At 42.3% G+C, this 20180-nt stretch overlaps 1 protein-coding gene across 1 annotated transcript; it reads right to left on the reverse strand.

Annotated features, from left to right (window-relative positions):
- Nucleotides 1–3543: 3543 nt before the first annotated feature.
- ppap2d (phosphatidic acid phosphatase type 2D) lies at nucleotides 3544–19662 on the reverse strand. Its single transcript, XM_034143970.1, has 6 exons — nucleotides 18864–19662; nucleotides 8228–8385; nucleotides 7198–7484; nucleotides 7041–7098; nucleotides 5229–5405; nucleotides 3544–5012 (listed from the first exon to the last, which is right to left on the reverse strand). Exons 1-6 carry the CDS (start codon nucleotides 19069–19071, stop codon nucleotides 4908–4910), a joined length of 993 nt encoding a protein of 330 aa, XP_033999861.1. The 5' UTR covers nucleotides 19072–19662; the 3' UTR covers nucleotides 3544–4907.
- Nucleotides 19663–20180: the final 518 nt, after the last annotated feature.

The raw sequence follows: 20180 nt of genomic DNA on the forward strand, positions 1-20180 counted from the left end.
ATCTCTATCGGCGTGTCTTGTCTTGGTTCTGCTAGATAAGCTTGTTTTATAGAAGAATGTTATGTCCAGGTCTAACTCACTCGTCAGGATGCTGGTTTAAATCTTTAACCGTCAGTTTTATCTTTGTGTCTACAACGACTATTTTAATGTGTTTCCTTCTGGTTTGCTTTACAGGTGACAGAGAGAGTCTGAAAACACTTTGTGCTCAACAAAGAGAAGCTGCAGGTATAAGGTCGTCCTAGCCTTAAACGTTGTGCTTGAAACTAAAGTAAACACACCACACATTGTGGCGCCAGCTCTTATCAGGTAACCTTTTCCATTATATTATACTTTCACAACACCTCACCCTTACAAAGACAACAATATGACCTTCAAGATAGTGAATAATGTTTTCTGCTCAATTCGCTGTTACAGGCTAAACACGGACAAAAGATCAGCAAGATGCAGGATTGTTTTCAATAAACCCAAAAAAATATGATTAAAACATGTGTCTCCAAATGAACATCTTAGCCTTAGAGGTGGGGTAGGTAAGTTTGAGAAACCGGTTCGAGATACACTTTTTGTTATATTCCATGGAATGCTCTTAACACCCCGATAGCAATGAATACTTTAAGTGCTTTGACAAAAAACCCATACAAAAATGTCATCTGTGGAAGCCGTAATACTGTAAAAAGCACGACCAATCAATTTAGCCGGCCCGGCTAAAATAACTGGATGGCCTACCTGCCTGTCAGCCTTCCATCTGTGCACAAACTTATCTCGTGCCCTCATTGGTCATGTGCGCGTTCGTGTGTGTTGGAGGAGGGGCTCTGTAAGGAAGTGGCAGATTTTTCCCGGCTGTGTATTTTCAAATTCTAGCGCACTCGAGCTGGTTTCTACAAAATGACCTACCCCACCTTTAAGCAGTTGGAAAAATGTTGATTGTTCTTTTACAAAGCAGACTGAAAATTGGATTCTTAGAAAAGTGTGTGTTGATAAATTGATGCTGTTGCAGAGACATTTCTTGGAATTACTTTCAGGGAGGTATTCTCAACAGATGCATGTTTACACAATGACTGACTCTAGTGCAAGTCTGTGGTTTCTTCTTTCTCTCTACAACTCATTAACAATTTATACAAACTTTAAAAATATAATTAAAAAAAATACTATGGTGGTGGAGCACATAACTGCCTTGATTTGCTAAGTGATTCTATCTTCATCAGATACAACAATGACACAGTCGTCATCAGATAGTATGTACTTATCTGAACAATATGTACTGGACTGATAGACAAGGTATGCATTTACTGATGTGATTGTGAGGGTATGCACAAACATCGCACACCTATAGTAAACAAAGACATTTGGCAGTAATTGTGGCCCTCCACCTGTAGTACCATTAGTTTTTTACACATCAGTTTTGATGTTTATCTCTTTGCTAATTCTATGAGCCAGTGTGGCTTTATTGAAACATCCTAATCCCTGGAGAGCGGAGTGAGAAGACAGGGGAAGCGTGAGATTTATCCAACCAGGAACATGCAAACTAATGTCTTTCACAGCCTCATATCGGGACACAATGTGCCCACTTGCACTCCTAATGGCTGCAGCTAGTGTATTCACCAAGTAATTACTATGGGAGATTCAGAAATATGCATAGCAGTTCAGGCTGGGGGAGCAAGCCTGAACTTGAGCATACTAAAGAGCACATTAATCCTTTTCAATTCTATTAAGAATTGGACTACAGCTGGATAAGAGGCCATCAGAGTTCCAGAGACTACGTTTGTAATGCCTTGGAGACCCACAGTGAAAAGCTCTTACTTAACAAAAAATCATTTGCAAGGAAATGTATTTTCCTCCTCGCAGTTGAAGGAATTGGCAGCCTTAAGCTGCTCATACTTGGTAGTAAACAGAGATACTGTAGGTTTAATTTTTTGAGGTCTGCGGAAAGAGGATTACATCTACATCAAAAGGACTATTTTATTTCTTTAAATGGGGGCAGAGTTTCGCAAATGGAATTTGGCTGAGCTGCAAATGCCTTGGTGATGTTATCAATGCCAGACAAATAACATGTGTGATACAACTGTCCTTTCCACAGACATGAAGAGATATAGGTAAGCTACGTGCCTACCGCTGCACACTTTATCTGTGTGTCGATTTGGATCAGTGCTCAAGAGCATCCGCCCTTGCTATTTTTGCACCTGTTTGATAAAATAAATAAATCATAATCTTATCAAGGAATTCCCCAAAGTTAAGTGCAAGGATGAGGGAGGAAGTGGGTTTCATTCACAGTGAAGTGTGTGGACCTTAATGGCTTTCACCTGTTGAGATAAGAGTTCAAATGCCCCCAATTCTAAATGTCCACAGTGCCGGGCTACTGTTACTACTGTGTGCACAGTCACAGCAGAGTAAATAGTTAGGCCCTTTTGCCTGGACCTCAGTAATCTGAACATACAGAATGTGCCTCTGCTTGTCGATCCCCATTCACTTCCATCAGGGCCAAAGGGTTTGTGAGGAGGACACCAGTCACAGTGTAAACGAGATGTCATGTTTGACAGGGTGTGTAAGCTTAGCTCAGTGGAGCAGTCTACCTCTCACTCACCTCAGTCACACACACCTAAACATGAAACAATAACAAGGAGCACGGGATACACAGATAGACAGGAACCTGTCACACAAGCACAGGCATATATGTTGTTCAGGAATGAAACGTGTCTCCTTAGTTACAGTATTATGAAACAAAACAGGCCTGAAAACCACAATCACATTCCTTCCCACTCTGACACCCCACGCCCATCACCCTCACTCTCCAATATCTACCGCCCCATCTGTTCTGCCAACTGCTCCATTGCTCCTTCCCTTCATTACTGGATCACTTTTCCTGCTCGTCTGTCCCCCTTACCTCAGCGTTATGCGCAAACCCATTACTGAAGCTCTATCTCTTTCTCTCAGCCCCCTCTGTCTGATCTGGGCTGCTTTTTATTCTCCCCCCCCCTAAGCCTGGAAGTGGATTGAAGGGATGAAAAGAAATGAAAGAAAACGGCTCAGACGCCCCAACCTGTATCTAGCTAAGCATCTCCATGGTAGCATGACCCCCTGAAACAGCCCATCATGCTCCACTGCACTCAAAAAGGACTGAGAGCGGGGAAGGGGCAAAGTGAAGAAGGATGGATGAGAGAGAGAGAGAGAGAGAGAGGGAGAGGGAGACAGAGAGAGGGAGACAGAGAGAGGGAGACAGAGAGAGGGAGAGAGACACATGAAAGAAGATAGGAGAGCAGTGGAGTGGAGTATTCCAAACAAAACAAAAGGTTAAATCACTTTATTTGTTTATGTTTTGTTTCAGCCCAGATTTCTTTACCTCCTCACAAAGTCTAGTATTCCTTAAAAAAGATAATGGCTGCATTGCTGACTGACTTTTAAATGGCTAACTAAAACACCATCTCTGGTGCATGTGAGTAGCCATCCAAGATGACATATATTCTGTGACATTGACATTAAGTGTGTGTCTGCTGGGCTTTACTTTTAATTTTGCTGAAACTAAAATGAACAGAGGACAGAAGAAGTAAATAACATTCAATATTCATTTTATTGGTTTGGTCTTTTTTGAGTACAGTGGTTATTTCTGCCTTTCTGGCATTCACAGACAAAACAAACAACAATAACTGGGAACACATAAAATATAGCTTTCTGATAATATCTGTGGCTCAGTCTAGTATAGTTACAACAGATACAATAGTAACTCTCCGTACCTGATTGACACAAATGTAAATACAAACACTTAATAAACATGTAAAACTGTCCAAAACTGGAACTAATACTTTTGAAATTCTGTGTGGTTTATAAAAGGACATAGCTATTTACATTCAATTTGAATAATTATCATTTCAAGAAAAACAAACAAATATAGTGTATGAGTCTGACATTAACACAAAAATAAACACTGATTATTCAAACATGTGATAAAATATATAATATGGATTATAATTAGAAGGTTCCATTATGTACGTTCAAGTGCTATTAATAAAAATCCACAGGAGGGCGGCTGAGGTTGCAGCCATGTCGGCTCTCCTGTCAGAGTGGCATAAATCAAGGTGCGGCTCAGAGATTGGAGTCCAAGGGCAAAGGTCAAAGGTTACAACATTTCAGTCAAAACCTCCACCCTCTGAGACACAGCCAAAGTGGTTAGTACAGAGAAGTAGTAGTGGTGGGAAGGGTAAGTTATTGGGTCAGATTCCTCTGTATCTCTACCTTGGTTACACAAAGGAACGATATCGTTGTATCAAAGCTCAAATACTTTTCTTCCCACTGATAACGTACAGGTTATTGCTTGATTATAGCGATGTGGGGCATCATCAGAAGGTAAAGATGGTTAGAAGTTGAAGCCAGTGCTTGTTCCTTATCACTTGGTACAGAGCTGTTTTCACATCTGAGGTCTAATGGTCTCAGTTCACTGCTGTTGGGTGATGTTTTCCAAGAAAAGAAACCAAAGAAGGCTCGCGTTTTTTTCTCCCCTCTCACCCAGGACCAAAGAGTGATCAGGTTTGCTTTGAAAGCTTACAAACTGCACTGACTAAAAAAAACTCCATTACAGAAGAAAACTATTAACATTAGCAGCTTCTAAAAGTTCTCCTAAAAATAGGCTTTTTTTCATATATAAAAAAATAACTGTAATATTGCTATGCAGTTCTTTTCACTGGACGGGTTTGACTTACAGTCAAATGTGCTTTTTTTGTGTTTCACGTGTGAGTGTGTGATAGATTACTGTGTGAATGTATGTGTATCAGTATGTCATTTGTTAGATTGTACTCTTTAATCACATCCTTCTCTTAGAATGATTCCCTTTCTTTAAAAATGTTTCCCTATCTAACATTGTCCCTGTAATTCTGCAATCCCTCTTATCTTCTGACTCCTGGAATGATTGCATGTGCCTGCTAACAGACAGTTTGCTGGCTGGACAGTGGACTCTCCAGGGACATGCTTGTGGGAGACAGGTCTGGACGGGCGCAGGGCTTAAACATGGAGGAGATGTAGAAGGCCTGCAGACACAGACACAAACATGTCAGAAAATATACACAGACCACACACGCTGTCAATCATTCACTGTTTATAAACACCACGAGGGATCAGAGTGAGGAAAATGCGGCTATTGTTTAAGCTAACTCAGTCAACAGAGAGCTGAGAGAAACAAATCCTGTGAAGACGGAGATAACTGTTATTCTGGACTATTTAGACAACATAGATTTTGGACATACCACCCAGTATGCAGTGAGTCCTCCTTGGATGAAGCCTGTGAGGACATCAGTAGGATGATGGCGGTAGTCAGAGATACGGCTCAGGCCCGTGTAGACGGCGATCATCACTAACAGGAACTGTACTAGCGGGCGCAACAGGCGAGCCCCTCGCCACGACAACCGCGCCTGCAGGTAGAACTGCAAAGAGAAGATAAATAATGTTATTATATTGTAACTGACTTTATGATTACAAGAGAAAAGTGAATACATGTGTGCTGGTGCTATGATAATGAATGCCCTGGAAACATAAGCCTATAAAATAATCTTAGAATTCAGCACAGACAAAGGCTTTGTGTCAAACATGGACATCCACTCAGAGCTACCCAGAGGGGAGAGAGGAGCTTGGCACGAGTCCATTAACACTGTCGAAACCCAATTTCCTCCTTTTGTTCATCCTCATCCCCTGCCTCAGTACAGAATGGATGTTTGTGTCTATAAAAATGGGGTCACAGGGCGAGCATGATGCAGAAACAGGGCTAGCTTTACAAGGAGGTCTGTCTGGACCCGTCAACCGCTGGGGAGAACGTGGCCTACATTCCAGCGGTGAGGCCAGCGCTCACCCGGTCCTTCCCTCTCTCCTATCCCAGCTGAGTGCAGGTGTCACTGTTACCTCCTTAAACACTAGCAGCTGGTGGCGGTGCGGGTGGCGTGTAGCTACAGGTTTGACACAATGTCCAGGTTGTCTGCATCCTGCTTGCAGCACACTGGCATGCGAGGCTGTGAGTTTGTGCCTGCAGTGTTACAACGAAGTGAGATGTCGAGAGGAGAGGAATAGGGGTAACCAACATTGAGACCCTTTTTTCTCACACCACTTCTTCCCTTCAGTTCTTTACTTTTGTATTCCTCTTATTCACTCTCCCCCTACTCATCAATGTGAGTCTCTTTCTTATCAGAGGAGCTGCTTTTCAATTGGACTTCTTTAGTGCACAACTGCAAATAGGGGAGGCAGTGATTTTCTTTACTCTCCTATTTGAATTATGCAAAGCAACATCCTCACTTCATTCCATTCATTTTATCTATTCACATTAAGATATGTAAGTCTCTAAAGCTATCATTTAACGGTTAATGGGGGGAATAGTTTGGGAATGTGGACATTTTATGGTTAATAATGTGCTTTTGTCTCCCTCTAACTGTCGTTTTTCTCCCACAATGCGCCCATGACTACTGGGCAGTGCAGTGTGAGAGAAAGAGAAAGATGAAGAGATTGGAGGAGGGGGGGTTGAGAGGGTGTCTCTTGCTGAAAGAAGCCTGTCAATCTCTCAGCAGGCATATTCAGCCCTCCACCCCCCCCTCTAAATTAGACCCACAACAAGGCCTCCTCTGTCTGCGTAGCCTCTTCATCTATTCATGTTCCCCATGGAAAAACATTCTCCCTCATTCTCTAACTCCCCCTCAGTACCCTCCCTCCCTCCCTGTCTCTCGGTCTTCCCAGCTCTTTCAGCTTGGAGCGGGATGCATTTGGAGAATTGCTGCTCTCAAAGATCTCCTCCCTCCCGATCAGGAAGTGTGAATGTATTTAACGACACATGTGTTGGTGTGTTTTTTTGCAAGTTTAATAAGCCTACGTAGTTAATAGTTGCACAAAGTGTTCTTGGCTTCTAGGGATAGGTGTTTTCTCTAATAACTGAAGTCAAACTGAGAGTTTTACTTCCCCCAACATTGTAAACACAGCACCAAATACTGTTATCACACAACACAAGCTCAGGTGAATGTGAAGGTCAAATTCCAGATATGTTTATTGTAGTGTGTATTTCAAAAGCTGATGGGACTTACTGCCAAGTAGAGCATGGTGTACATTGCGAAGGAAGCATGGCCGGAAAAAAAAGACTTCCTGTAAGAGAAGATCAATAGAAGAAGCAGAAGGTTACACATTAACTCCATGAGTAAAGCTATTTCATACCCCACCCGTAAATAAACCAAATCATTTTACCTTGCTTCCTCCACCATCTTGCCATTAGGCTCTTTGCAGTAGTCCTGGGACACGTAGCTGCCCGGAGTGCAGTTGATGGACGCATAGGTAATGTTACAGACAGACAGGAAGTTGGGTCGCAAGCGTCCCACACTTAGTTTGGCCATATTAGTGAGAGACTGACCCACACAGCAACCAAACAGGAAGCTTCCCAGCTCCTTGTACAGGCACGACACATAGCAGTTTCTGACAAAAGCCCGTGAGTATACACCTCGGAAACGCACACGGTAACATTCACCCAGTGCGATCTGAGAAGACAATAAGACAAGAGAAAGGGGTTAACATAAGACATACAGTGGAGCTGTACAAATACTTGAACAGTCGAAAGTATATAGGTTGTAGTGTTTTAAAGTGAAGAGTACATTAACTCACTGTGCCAATAATAGAACTGAATGAACAAGACCTAAAACTCAGTAATACGTTTTTCTACTTCCTGTTCCATCCCCTAAAATGGAATATTTTTGCTTTTCAATCATTTTCTTTGGTTAGTTTTCTGAATAAATGTCTAAGGTTAACAAGATGTTCATGATCTTTTCTCTGACATAAAATATGTCATTAAATACCCCAATTTGTAAGCTTTTGCATGTGCAAGCAAGTGGCTGCTGCTAATAAGTGGCTAAATGCTACAGAGGTTGTCTGGTCCATTAAAAGTAATCACGCTGAAAACACAGACACTCATCTACTAAGTGGTGGTTATGTGAAGTCATGCAAAAGTGGGTTTTTTATAGCCTAACATTAGTGTTTTACTTCTGTTGATTACATTTATGCTTCAGCAATGTTATGTGGTGTTCATTTTTGATTTGATTATCTGTCTGAACAAAGTGTGAAAACGTTGTTTCGCACAGAGCTCAATTTCTGCGATAATTCAAAATCCAATCGAAAAATCCTGTGGGCTTTTGTCAAGGGAACCGGAGGGATGGTAACTTAGCCTAGAAAAATATGTAATCCCTGCAGCGTTCTGTAATGTACTTAAAGGTTATTACTTTCTTACCGTTAGGCCAGTGATGGCTATACCACCAGCAATGAGCAGGCTGTCAGGAATGGCCTCACTCGGCACGTAGGGATAGGTGATGCTGGTGTCTCCACAGAAGAAGCCTCGCTTGTACGGAGTCACTGCCTTCAACTCACATGCAAAGAATGGGATGGAGGCTGATGACAGGTGGGAGAGAAAGGGAGAGGGGAGACAACAAAAGATGGCTTGATGAATGTCTGTGAGCATGTGGTCGTGTGCAACAACGACCACTGAGATCGAAAGGTACATAGATAAGTTGGTACAGTCTCCTGTCTCACAGGAGCATGAGAAAAGCAGCTTTAAAGAACATCAGTCATCTGGTGACATGATTTCCCCGATTCCTGGGGGATGAAGGATTCCACACATAGCTGCTTCCATCAGAGGAGCAGAGGGAAGGAGAGATGACAGACAGACGGGTGTGACAGTAGAGAATTAAGGAAGGAAGGAGATGAGAGGGCGTGCAATACAGAAAATATCAGTGTGACAAGAGAGGACAATAAACCCACAGTAGGAAGAGGAAGGTGTTTCATTTAACAATGACTCTTTGTTCCAGTGGAAAGTTTAGTTCAGTCCGTCTAATCTCACATTAATGTTTGTCCAATATGTTTACTATGAGTCATGGCTGGTAACTTATTATAAGAACACTGTATAAAAATGGGTCAAGGTCTGGCCAGTTAAGCAAACAAACGTGACAATATAATGGGGAAGGTTTAATGAGTAAAAGTTGTGCAACGTTTCAATCATGACAAAAACTGAGACGGTATGTCCTATAAATCTATAGGAACAGGAGTCGAGCTACGCAGCTTTTTATTCTGCGTTGTACTTAAAACGTATGACCATGAGTCCTGTATAAGGCTGCTCCATTTCTCTGTCCCGTATCCCATGTCCCCTCGTCACCCCATGGAATGCAGCGATAACATGGGACTAATCATTAACCTCTGTGCCTCTTCCTGTCATCCCAGGCCTGCTGGTTAGCTGGAACGCACCCAGGCCAAAAACATTGCTCCTGCCAGGGAATCTCTCTGACTACGTGACTGTGTACTGCACACGGTAAGCACTCAAAATCAGGCGAATGGAGCAACACAGAAATACACATTGAAAAAAAGAAATGAACTTGCATTGGGCAGGGAATGGTAACTGTGTCTACATTAAGATGCGTTCACATATGAGTTTTATTACTGTGTTTGCTATCACAACCTTCCAGTCATGCCTCTGATTCAGCCTTACTGAACTGATAAAGCATAGAAGAATAATCTATAAGGGTGAGGCTGCAACTCTTAACGGCTTTGTGACGACAGCTGATTAAGAATGTTATGCTGAAGTGAAAAGTGTGTTAGTGACCTCTGAAGTCAAAGTCATGTTGCCCCAGCAGTAAGACAAAGCACAGATAAAAGCCAGCTCACTGCCATTTAAAGGGCCTTAGTAAGAATGGGAGGGAGGGAAACACGTTGCAGGCTGATAGCAGAGGCTGTGACGCCAACAAAGAGAAAGAGTGATAGGAAACACCTCTCATCTGACCCCCGATCTTTCATTCAGTCGCCACGTCAACAGGTCATGCAACACACACATCTACAGATCACATACAGGTGCTATCTGTTTTCAGACGTAGGATCCACTGTTATCTAGTACTGGTATTTGAACTTGATTTTGAAGATCTGGTATTGTCAGAATACCTGCCTTTATGACAAATGATTTTTGTCAAAAAAAGTGATTATTTCTTTGGGTTTCATTTAATGCAATTTATGTAAATACTCTGCTATTTGTTAAGTTTTAAAAATGTAATTATATTGAACTTTGTAGACACTGCTTATAGTAAGGACTGGTATCGTTGTAAGTGTTCTTGAAATGTTACAAGACTAATAATATGATAAATGGCCTTGAAGTTTTTCTTAGTACATTATAATAGCTAGAGTATGATCTTTGAAGTATTAGATAAGCACTTTGGGAACACTTTTAAGAAATGCATGTCACACACACATCTTTTAATCTCCTAATTGTAATCCTTTTATCGGTGTGTGTCATACCTTGGTGGAGATCTGCAGAGATATGGTCTGGTTCATCTCTGGTTTAAATTGAGTGGGGCGTTTTTGTTCATTCTCTTATAGTGCAATACAATATATAATGTAAATATGTTTTTACAGAAGAAGAAAACAATGCTGACTCTGTGTGCCGTGTGTGTGAGTACAGTATGATGAAGCAGAATGAAAAAAAACTCAGTATGTATTGTAATAAATATATCATTCTAATTAACATTTTTTAAGTAATCCTTCACTTATTGACCTTTGATTTGTTTTATCCTAATGCTGCAGCATCAATAACAGCATTGACATGTATTTTGCCAAACTAAACTGCTTTGGATATAACAATATCCATTTTAAAGCACATATTAACAGTTTTCTCTTTTTCCTCATTAGATTCCACAACACATACAGTCCATTTGAAATAATCAATATGTTGCTGCTCTGGCAGAGAGGTAATGGACAGATTGTCCATTAAAGACCACACACTCTGCGTTTACAGTCGGAACATTGACTTTTTAATGGATCATTTTCAATACATATGGAGGTCTAATGGGATCCATGAAGTGCTGAGGCAGAAAGCAGCATATTGTATGACCTAAGACCTATGCTTGTGTTGTTTTCACGATTTTGCATATTTGTCGTGGACAGCCACGGCACTAATGGCTGTGAACCAAAGATCATTCCACTGCAGTAAATCTGTTTGCAAAACTTCTGAATGAAATCAATCCACTAAATGCACCTCGCCAATCATCAATGCTGTTCAATAAATACAAATCAAAGCAATGGTGCAAGTAGAAACCATGTGCAAAGCTATTCGGTATCTTCACAATCCTATTCAAATTACAGGCTCCTGTGTCACAGTCAACCTCTATGCTTTACAACTACATTAAAACAGTTTTCACAACAAGACATGAAAACACTCCAGAGACCCTCACATCATCTGTCAAGCAGCTGTGAGCAAACCTCTGCACCTGGCCAAGACATGCTCCAAAGAGAGCCAGCCGGAGAGGGGCTGTGAGGGGACCCAAAAGGAGGCGGAGGAGTGGGTCTGCTCACACAGCAGAGCCAAAATGTGCTGCTCGCTGTGCCTGACACTCAAAGCAGAAATGCTTTCAAATAGTCAAAAGGGCCAGAAAGAAAGAAGAGAAGGAGGGAGGGAGGGAAGGAGGGAGGAGAAGGGAAGGAATGAGAGCAGAGGGGATATGTGCCTCATTCTGAGAAACTCTTCTGGTTCTAATTTACACATCTATGACCACAGCCCAGAATGAGCTCACTCTGAGAGGAGAACAACAACAACCGAAAGCGAGAAAAGAAAAAAAATTGAGAACGTTATTAAGACAGAGTGCCGAAAAACAGGGCAGGCGACATGTTTTTCATATGGACAGGCTTTACGTCAACATCGACATGCGTCACATTTGAAACTAAGCTAAGATGCATGGCCAAGAGGCTAGAAAAAATGACTAAATGGGGGTGAGGGTGGTAATACTGGGGTGAGAAAATACTGGAGAGATGGAGCCAAGAGAGATGTGGCAAGGGTTTCTCCTCAGAGGACAACAGACGGAGGCGATTAGTGGTGGTTCTGGAATGTGGGGGTCAGAGATCTAGGCTCTGTTGGGACCCGCTCTGTAAACACGACCCCACGTCAACCAGAAGAATATCCCCAACACACAAACAGACTCAACACACTTACATAAAAACCACACTGGGATGCAAAAAAATACAAAGCCACATCCACATAGACTAACAAACAACCAAACAAACCCACCAAAACCAAAGAAAAAAGCCAAACTAACCAAGTTAACCACGCAAGAGACATTCGATCCTAAAGACATGCACTGAGGCAAACCGCCTATTCACTCTCACACCTAAATGAACTGCGGGATGCTGCTGCAATCGGAAACAGCCTGTGCATCCTAATAGATTAGCATGACACTTAGCCTAAAGCTATATCTGAGCCACAGTAATGACCATCTGCCTCATCACACTCAATACCGTTGGACTGTGCAGGCCTCGTTCTACATGTGCCCTCTGACAGAACTAGAGGACAGGCAATTAGTGAGTGACCTGTCAACACAGGTCCATTTGGCCGGCAGTTTGGGACTGGGTTGGGCCCGGGCTGTGGTACAGTTTTCTACAGCCCCCTTCACTGTGGTCCACCCTTACTGGGCCCCTCACTAGCTTACATGTGCCAATGTTTCCCATCTAAAGTTGAAGCTGCTTGTTTACCTTCAAGTCAGCCTTGTGAACTGAACCCTGAAGTGTCGTAATTTAAATCTTTGCTAGCATATTTCCCGGGTAACGACATTACAACAGGCACTGTGACGACCTGCTTAACATGCTCATAAATAGTGACCTCCAGTTGGGTTGGGTGGGCTTGTGCAATTATTTGCGCTATAATGACTTTAACTGCACAAAGCTGTCTTCATGAGCAAGCCTTGATCTGTTCTTTCATCTAATCACTTTTCTGTTTGAGTCAGGTACTTTGAGGGCAATGCCAAGTCCTTTATGTTTCATCTGATATAAAAAAAAAAAGTCTTGGCTTAAAGAGGCAGTTCAAGAAGAGACAGTATGCTCCATCAAACAGGCTCAAGCTTACAAAATAGAGACGGTTGTAGTCAGGCAGGTAACACGTAAACAGGAGGTGAAGTCATCCGCACTAAGGCTGTGATTATGATTGGCAACCATAAACTGCCACAGACCCAATGAAAGTTCTTTGCTTGTATGTGAGAGTCCCTACATTGTGGTTATTCCTGTCCCTCCTTGGTGGCCCAATCCAGGTAGTGGAGAGGTGGGATAAGGGTGGGTTGTTGCCCCCTGCACTCACACACACCATTTTTATTTGTTCAGAACTAGCTCGATTGTTCTGAGAGAGTGTTTGGTCTACCCTGATCAGAGCACAAAGACACTAATCAGTGCCGAACAAAGAGAGACTAAGAAACCATAACAGTCTTTATCTTTTCTAACCATCTGCTATCATAAGCATCTCCTTCTGTCTGACTCTGTACAACCTCTTTATTTCAATACCCACTGCTTCATTTATCATAATAAGTTTGTGTGAACTAAAATGTTTCTTGTTAGCAAAGTACTCCAACTGCTCCCAACTGCTTTACGTCTCACCAATGCACCACGAGAGCTCTTTCCCCTTTCTCTGTTACTGTTACAGCTGGCCCGGTGGAGACATGCTTCCCACAGCTGCTTGTGTTCTCTCCTCACTTCACTGACCTGCTTCCTGGAGCCTGGCTCTGGAGTTCAGGGCAAGAGTGGTGATGTCTGAAGTGGGCTGTCTGTCTGAAGGAAAATAAGGACCCACAACTCTGGTATGTACCTTGGAAAACATTAAAGGGGATTTGGTGCTGTGAAGGTAAGGGAGATGAGGGCTGGCAGTCTGCAATGTTGGAAACAACACAAGGTTTTAATTGAGACTGCAGAGGAGGTATTTGGCATGGAGCACCCTGATTGTGGTTGTACTTAATGTGTGGCAAGAGTTGAGGCCTGTCGGGCTGCTTTGTCAGTGTGTTTTGGTTTGGTTTCGGGGGAACATGCAGTTGGAACAACTTCAGAGGGGAGTTTGAAAGGATGAAGGCTCCAGCAGGTGAGATTTGACACAATGATAAAATGGTCCCGATGATGGGTAACCATGCCATGGCGCCAAGGGGGAGCAGTCTATGTCTCCGTATGGAGGGACAGACAAAAGATGACGAGTCATTAGTATTGACAGACGCAAAGGCGGGACAACAGTCTGAATTCAGATTCAGGTACATAACTCGATCGTAAGCGTCTCCAAACCCATTCTAGCTAATGAGCACTGAGCATTAGTGTTCTATACACATCTTTGTTTAGTCGTTATGGCTAATGCCTATGGAACACCCTGGGCACTTATGGAACCATAAAGGAGAGTTCGAAGCAGCCTCATTAAAAGTACATTTGAAGCTATTTGCTGTCCATCCTATAAAGACATAAACAGACAGCTGTTGATAAGATCCCTCAGGCGCCCCAGGGTCTGACCTCCGACCCCTACTGTAAATCCTCAACCCCTTCCACGCCTCACTTTACTCTCCCACCTCGGGGCGGTACATTCATTCAGGCTCTTACTTGCTCCTCAGCCTTCAGGCATCTTAGACATTTCTGTGGCCTGAATTGGCTCTGGTGCGCTAATGAGTGAAGGAGTGAGGGAGACGTATTGAAAGCAAAGTAAATGTGCCCATATAGTCTATCCAAAGAGGGTGCAGCTAATGGATTCCTGAAACTCTGCAGTGCTGTCAAATGGGAAGGAGATGCATTAGTACACTAACAAGAGAGTAAGTGAAATCACTTCTTCCACTCACTAATGATGTTACTGAGGCATTTTTAATTGCCCTCCATCTGTCAGCCGCAGTGTGTTCCATAACTTCAGTGCGTGTTTGATCACAGACTAAAATGCGCAGCAAAATAGGACCGGCAAATTTGTCAACAAACAGCACGCACATGGCCGCTGTAGTAGAAAGTCCGCTTTAGCAGCTACGATGACGCATACAAACAAACTCCCACACCCACACTATAACTCAAAAGTATGCACACAAATAACATAGATACAATTTAATAATCCTGGCCCTATACACACAGCGACATGCTGTGACGTGTTGGCCTATTGCTGTCTCACTCACTTTGCAGCTTTCTCTGCCAAAAGAAAAGAACCAGGAATCATGAAGCCGCCCCCGCCCAAAACACACATGCAGACGTAAAACACACACACTCACTTCATTGCTTGCACACCTTCAGCCTCAAAATAGAGTTTTTTCTGAAGAAAAAAAGGAGGGAAAGAGAAGCAGGCAAAAGCAGAGATAAGCTGGAGAGGGAGACGTTTAAAATTCAGATCACTCAGGTAGATACCGGCCCTCTCGTCCTGGCAAGCTGCTTCACGTCTTGAACAACAACACACACTTTTACACAACAACGCTCAACTCATTTCACCTTTCTCTTTCTATATTATCCAAGCACCCTTTTTTTTAAACTATAGAACAAAAACGTTTTTTGTTTTAAATAGACACATCTATGCAGTCCATCAGCCATCAGTTTATCTTTTGTATTATTGTAACCCAGCCAAAGAGATATTTCTCAATTAACCTCTACAGGAGGTTAAACCTTCTGACAAGCATTACGATCCTCTAAGGCTGTATAAGCTAATAGTGGGGTTTCAAGTGCCACTTCCAATCATTTCCCAATTACTCTTAAGAGAGGCAATAACTGGCTTTATTGGGGTGTTGACAGAGTAAAGACCACCTGTGCAGAAGGGAAACTGCAGTGCAGGCTGGGAGGCCTGTCCCTGCATGCTCTGCAGATATGACAAACAGCCGACACCTCCTGACCTCTGGGTGGCTGGACACTAGATCTTAGAAACAGCCACGGGGCGTAGATTCTGTCAGCTCCATCCCGGTCCAACCCCTACAGTCCCATCAGGAATGCGTGCATGCACACTACAAGCAAACACTTGCATTCTGCAGCATGGAACTTACTGACAGTGAGCTGAACCAGAACAATCCATCTCCGTGCAGCATCCATCATGTACATGTCAGAACGGCGCCATAACTACACTGCCTTATTACTAAAGCACAACAATGTTTGGCAAGCCTCATGCTGAGTAAGAGCATGATCAGGTAACCTGAGTCAAAGCCTCAGTCAATTTCCTCTATACCCTAGCATTCCAACGGCAGACGGATTAAAGTGTATTCATAATGCCTCTAACTTCATGCCACTAAAATACATGTTGAGTAAGTATTGAAACACAGGAAAAGGCTGTGAAAACTTCAGATGACTGTGGAATCCCTCTTCAGCTGATAACATAATGAGGAGGCTTCAGGGTACATTCCATAGTTACAGTAGTGAATGAGCCCCTTTAACAGGATGAATAATGCCGGCGGGTCGACCGTCTGAGGGAATCTGATGATGGCATTTTTAAGGGAAAATTGGGTTAGTCAGAGATAAGAGGGTTTAGCTAAATGAATGGTTCACTTCATCTCCACTAAGTGAAGGCATTCACTGCTTTATGCCCACAGATGAGTCAAGGTCAGGATTATACTGATAACTGAGACGATGGTTAACAGACAGAGACAGGCAGGATGAATGCAGACAGTCAGAAATCTGTAAGTCATCTAATAGATCATTATATCTCGAAGTAGCAAGAATAGCATTAACAATACATTATATTGTTAAATAGTAGGCTCTCCTTTCAGTACATATAGGGAATAATTCACCACATGTGATGGTTAACAGGAAGCTTTTCAGCTATTGATCTGAGATACTGGAGATCTGTTTTTGTCAGCACATCTGACTGGGCTGGATAAAACTGTAAAGCAAAGTCTTTGTTTTGTGTTAATTCTTGCCGCAAACCAAACTGTACCTTATACTTTTACAATGTTAGACATTGTACATTTATGAAAATGTACCCATCTACTAAATGAATCTGGTGCTTGAGTAATTGATACACCCATAGCAAGAAGTTGATTACCTTTAACTTTACAAAACAATATTTCAGTCACAAGACTAACTGACCCTCTGTCCTCTCAGCTGTGACCATGAGGCTCAGTGAGTCAGTCTCAGTGTTTTAATTTTCTCAGAGGGAAGAATAAGAATGGGCCAGGAGACGCAATTTTGCGTTAAAGCAATTGGCATGATAAAGTGCGTGTGTAAGGAGGAGAACTGAGATAGACCATTTCCTCTGTTGTGCTGACTGATGCTAGCCACTTCCTAAACACACTTCAACGCTGCAGAGAAGTGTGCAGAGTTAACGGTTAATAGCATACCTGCAGGGGTTAAGAATAACACGCCAAAGAAACTGACTGCCTCTAATGTCGTTTTGTCTTCTGGCTTACTTCCTATGATTTAACTGCCAACAAGGGTGAGACCTGTCAGTCTGCCTGGACGGGTTCCACCTCTCTCGTGCTTACTGCCGGTCCGATTACTACAAACACAACACTTTTTTTAATTTTACCACTCGCACAACACTTTGCACAATCCCTTTGCTAATATAGTCATGTGAGGTGATGTCATGCAACTCATGAAATTAGACAATCTCACTCTTCACTGAATATCACAATCAAGTACAGCAGGTACTTCAGGTTGGCTTTCAGGGGACTTTAGATATTTCCCCGCTAAACTCAACAGAGGAGGAACGTGAACAAGTACTTTTTTTCTTTTACTTGAGCCTTGTAAAATTCCAATACAATTTTGAGGTACTGGCATTTCACTGGAGTAGAAAACGGAGTAGGAAAATGAAACAGTTCTGAAGTTTGTACTTTTCACAAGGAACAAACAACAGAGCACCAAAGAACATACATAGAAATTCAAATAACAAAAATTAATTTGTATTTTCGACACTTATAAGCATGTAAATGCCCATAATACATCGTGTGGGTTTGCCACATTTGGGGAACAGAAAATGTGATCTTTCATTGAAAAGCTCTATCTCACTTTTAAAGAAATAAATTAACTGTGAGGGCACTATATATTAAATCCCAATCAGACGACTGTTGTAATTATATGATGAATATTATGTTGCTCTAAATTGAATCAACACTTGATTACATTTCGCCAAATGTTCCCACAGAGGACTCTGATATATGTGTTTAGTGCTGATTATGATTACTTTGACTTTTGAATGGGATTTTGTTTGCCAAACATAAAGTAAAAATAGAAAACATATGTAAGCTTGTTGTTTCCCTCCATTATGAGTTCAAAACAATTTGTGTTTTTATGGTTACACAAATAACAAAAAAGTCATCACGTTGTAATATAAATCAGTCTTTAGTTTCAACATGTTCAAGGTAAACGTAAAATGTAAAATACAACCACAACAAAGGATTGACCTCATGGCGAAAAATCATTATTTGTCACAATTAGCTTTTCAAATCCATTGTCAATTGGAATCTATCAGTAATTTAAAAGTTATTAAAGTCTTAGTGAGAAACTCATTTTGACCACTCCTTTATTATGGTTATGTCATATGAGTTTTAGTCCACATGTTGTTACTGATGTTTCTCCTTGTGGGGGGGGGGGGTCTAAAGAGCTCAGCAAACAGAGGTAATTTTCGGCACGAGAACACAAGCATGTTTTTATCCCAATTCCCACGTTCTTCTCCCGGGAACTTTTGAGTTACCATGGGAACAGATGAATTCCCGGGACAACTGTGCTGCTTGCCAGCTGAACCCCCCCCCCCCCCCCCCCCTCCCCCTTTCCCTCCCTCCTGCCCCCACATGCACCGAGGGGAACGAGCTGAAAGTTTTGAACAGTTTCCATTTGACTTCTGGAAAAATGCTTTGCAGCTTCGTTAACTTTTTTCAAATCCCCATGCAATGTGTTTTTCCTTCTCAAAGCCAACTTCGTTTAACCTCCTCATAACCTCTGAAAAAGATCTGCAAAGCTCCTGTTGACACATCAATCAACAGACAAGGACTGTGTGTGTTCTTCAAAAATATTAATTAGTCTAAATTAAGCTTTAAAAGGACAAGTGATACAGTGTTATTAACATAACATTACTGCAGTTGTTCAACAACAACAACAACCTGTTTGCCTAAGGGTCAAAAACATTAATTTACAAATAAGTAATAACATATTCTTACCAACAAAAAGGCATATTACATCCAAACAGACAAGCATCCTCCTCTTGGTGCAAAACGAGCTCTCCTCCTCGGGTTGGGAGAGGAAATGCTTCCCCCCGCCGTTCTCCTTCCCGTCCCCGGCCCCTGCACTGTCCGCTAACCGCAGCTGGAGCTCCGCGTCCCGGGGCAGCGTGTTGCCGTGCGTACCGGTGGAATTGAACTTCTGCATGTCTTATGCTAAAAACAGTTAATGACAACTTGTTTAAAAAGTATCTGCAATGGGTTCGTTTAGGTGTATCTCGCTGTAGTGAGATGGTAATTCCCAAACGTTTCAGTCCGTCCGCAGTTGGTGCAACAAATCCATGTCAACGAAAGTTTGACAGCAGCACCCTGGTTAAACCAACCGACCCGCTAGTTGAGGTAACGTTAGTCACCAAAAAGCGAAAGTGCAGAGAAAACAAAGATGGAGGCTAATTGGAAATACTAGGGAACACAAACCGAGTAAATTTCACCTCAGTTACACCTCTCAACAAACTTATTCTGAGTGGGAGCGTGTTACCTCCCGAACAGAGCAGCGTTCACATGCGTGTCAGACAATCATGAATGGAAAACATGGCATCCGGTTAAGCCTTTCAAAATAAAACGCCCTCTTGATGAATGTTACTCCCTGCCGTTGGTCGACTGACTGTGAAGCGTCAATTTTGGTTGAAAATCATATCATTTCCGGTGTGATTCAGTCCGACTTGATGCAGTTGAGTCCGCGGTAAAAGCCAACAAAATCAATGTTTAACTGTGATGAGGCTGGCGCTCACAACAGGTTCGATCCAGCTGACCTACAGCTGTGTGATGCCTGCCCCTCTTCACGAGATGTCCTATAGGCCTATGTCCTATTAAAGTGTCTTACCCATGTGAGGACGTCCCACATACAGCTTCTGACCTTCTCCAGATCATAAACGCAGATATAAGGAGATTTGTTTTCGTTTGCACAAACCATGCTGAAAATAAACACCGGCAGCTATTTTTAATAAGCTCACTTGCTGATATCGATATCCGATATAGTCTAACAGTTAGTGTGGCCTTGGTACTATAGGACACATTATCGGGATGCCATTCTAGTTTAGCTAGTTTAACTTCTAAAAAGTTGTTTGTAAGTGGAAAATAGAATTTTACGAAATGTATGATTATTCATTGCACCATGTGTGCCATATACAGGCAAGGTTGCCTTTCAATTCGATATATTTTTCCACAATATTGACTGCTGCTTTTTGATTATCTGCCAATGCACCAGAGACCATGGGTCTTCAACAGGCGGTCCTCGTCCACTAGGGGGTTCCCAAG

This window comes from Trematomus bernacchii, unplaced genomic scaffold (assembly GCF_902827165.1).
Source record: "Trematomus bernacchii unplaced genomic scaffold, fTreBer1.1, whole genome shotgun sequence".
NCBI classification, from domain to species: Eukaryota; Metazoa; Chordata; class Actinopteri; order Perciformes; family Nototheniidae; genus Trematomus; species Trematomus bernacchii.

What these genes read in the sequence shown, in the direction of transcription:
- ppap2d (XM_034143970.1), bottom strand. Translation starts at nt 19,071, where the DNA reads ATGCAGAAGTTCAATTCCACCGGTACGCACGGCAACACGCTGCCCCGG. An exon ending in TAGCCATCACTGGCCTAACG is followed by an intron (nt 7,485 to 8,227) that starts GTAAGAAAGTAA and finishes TTGTCTTCTCAG; the next exon opens with ATCGCACTGGGTGAATGTTA. An exon ending in AAGATGGTGGAGGAAGCAAG is followed by an intron (nt 7,099 to 7,197) that starts GTAAAATGATTT and finishes CTTCTCTTACAG; the next exon opens with GAAGTCTTTTTTTTCCGGCC.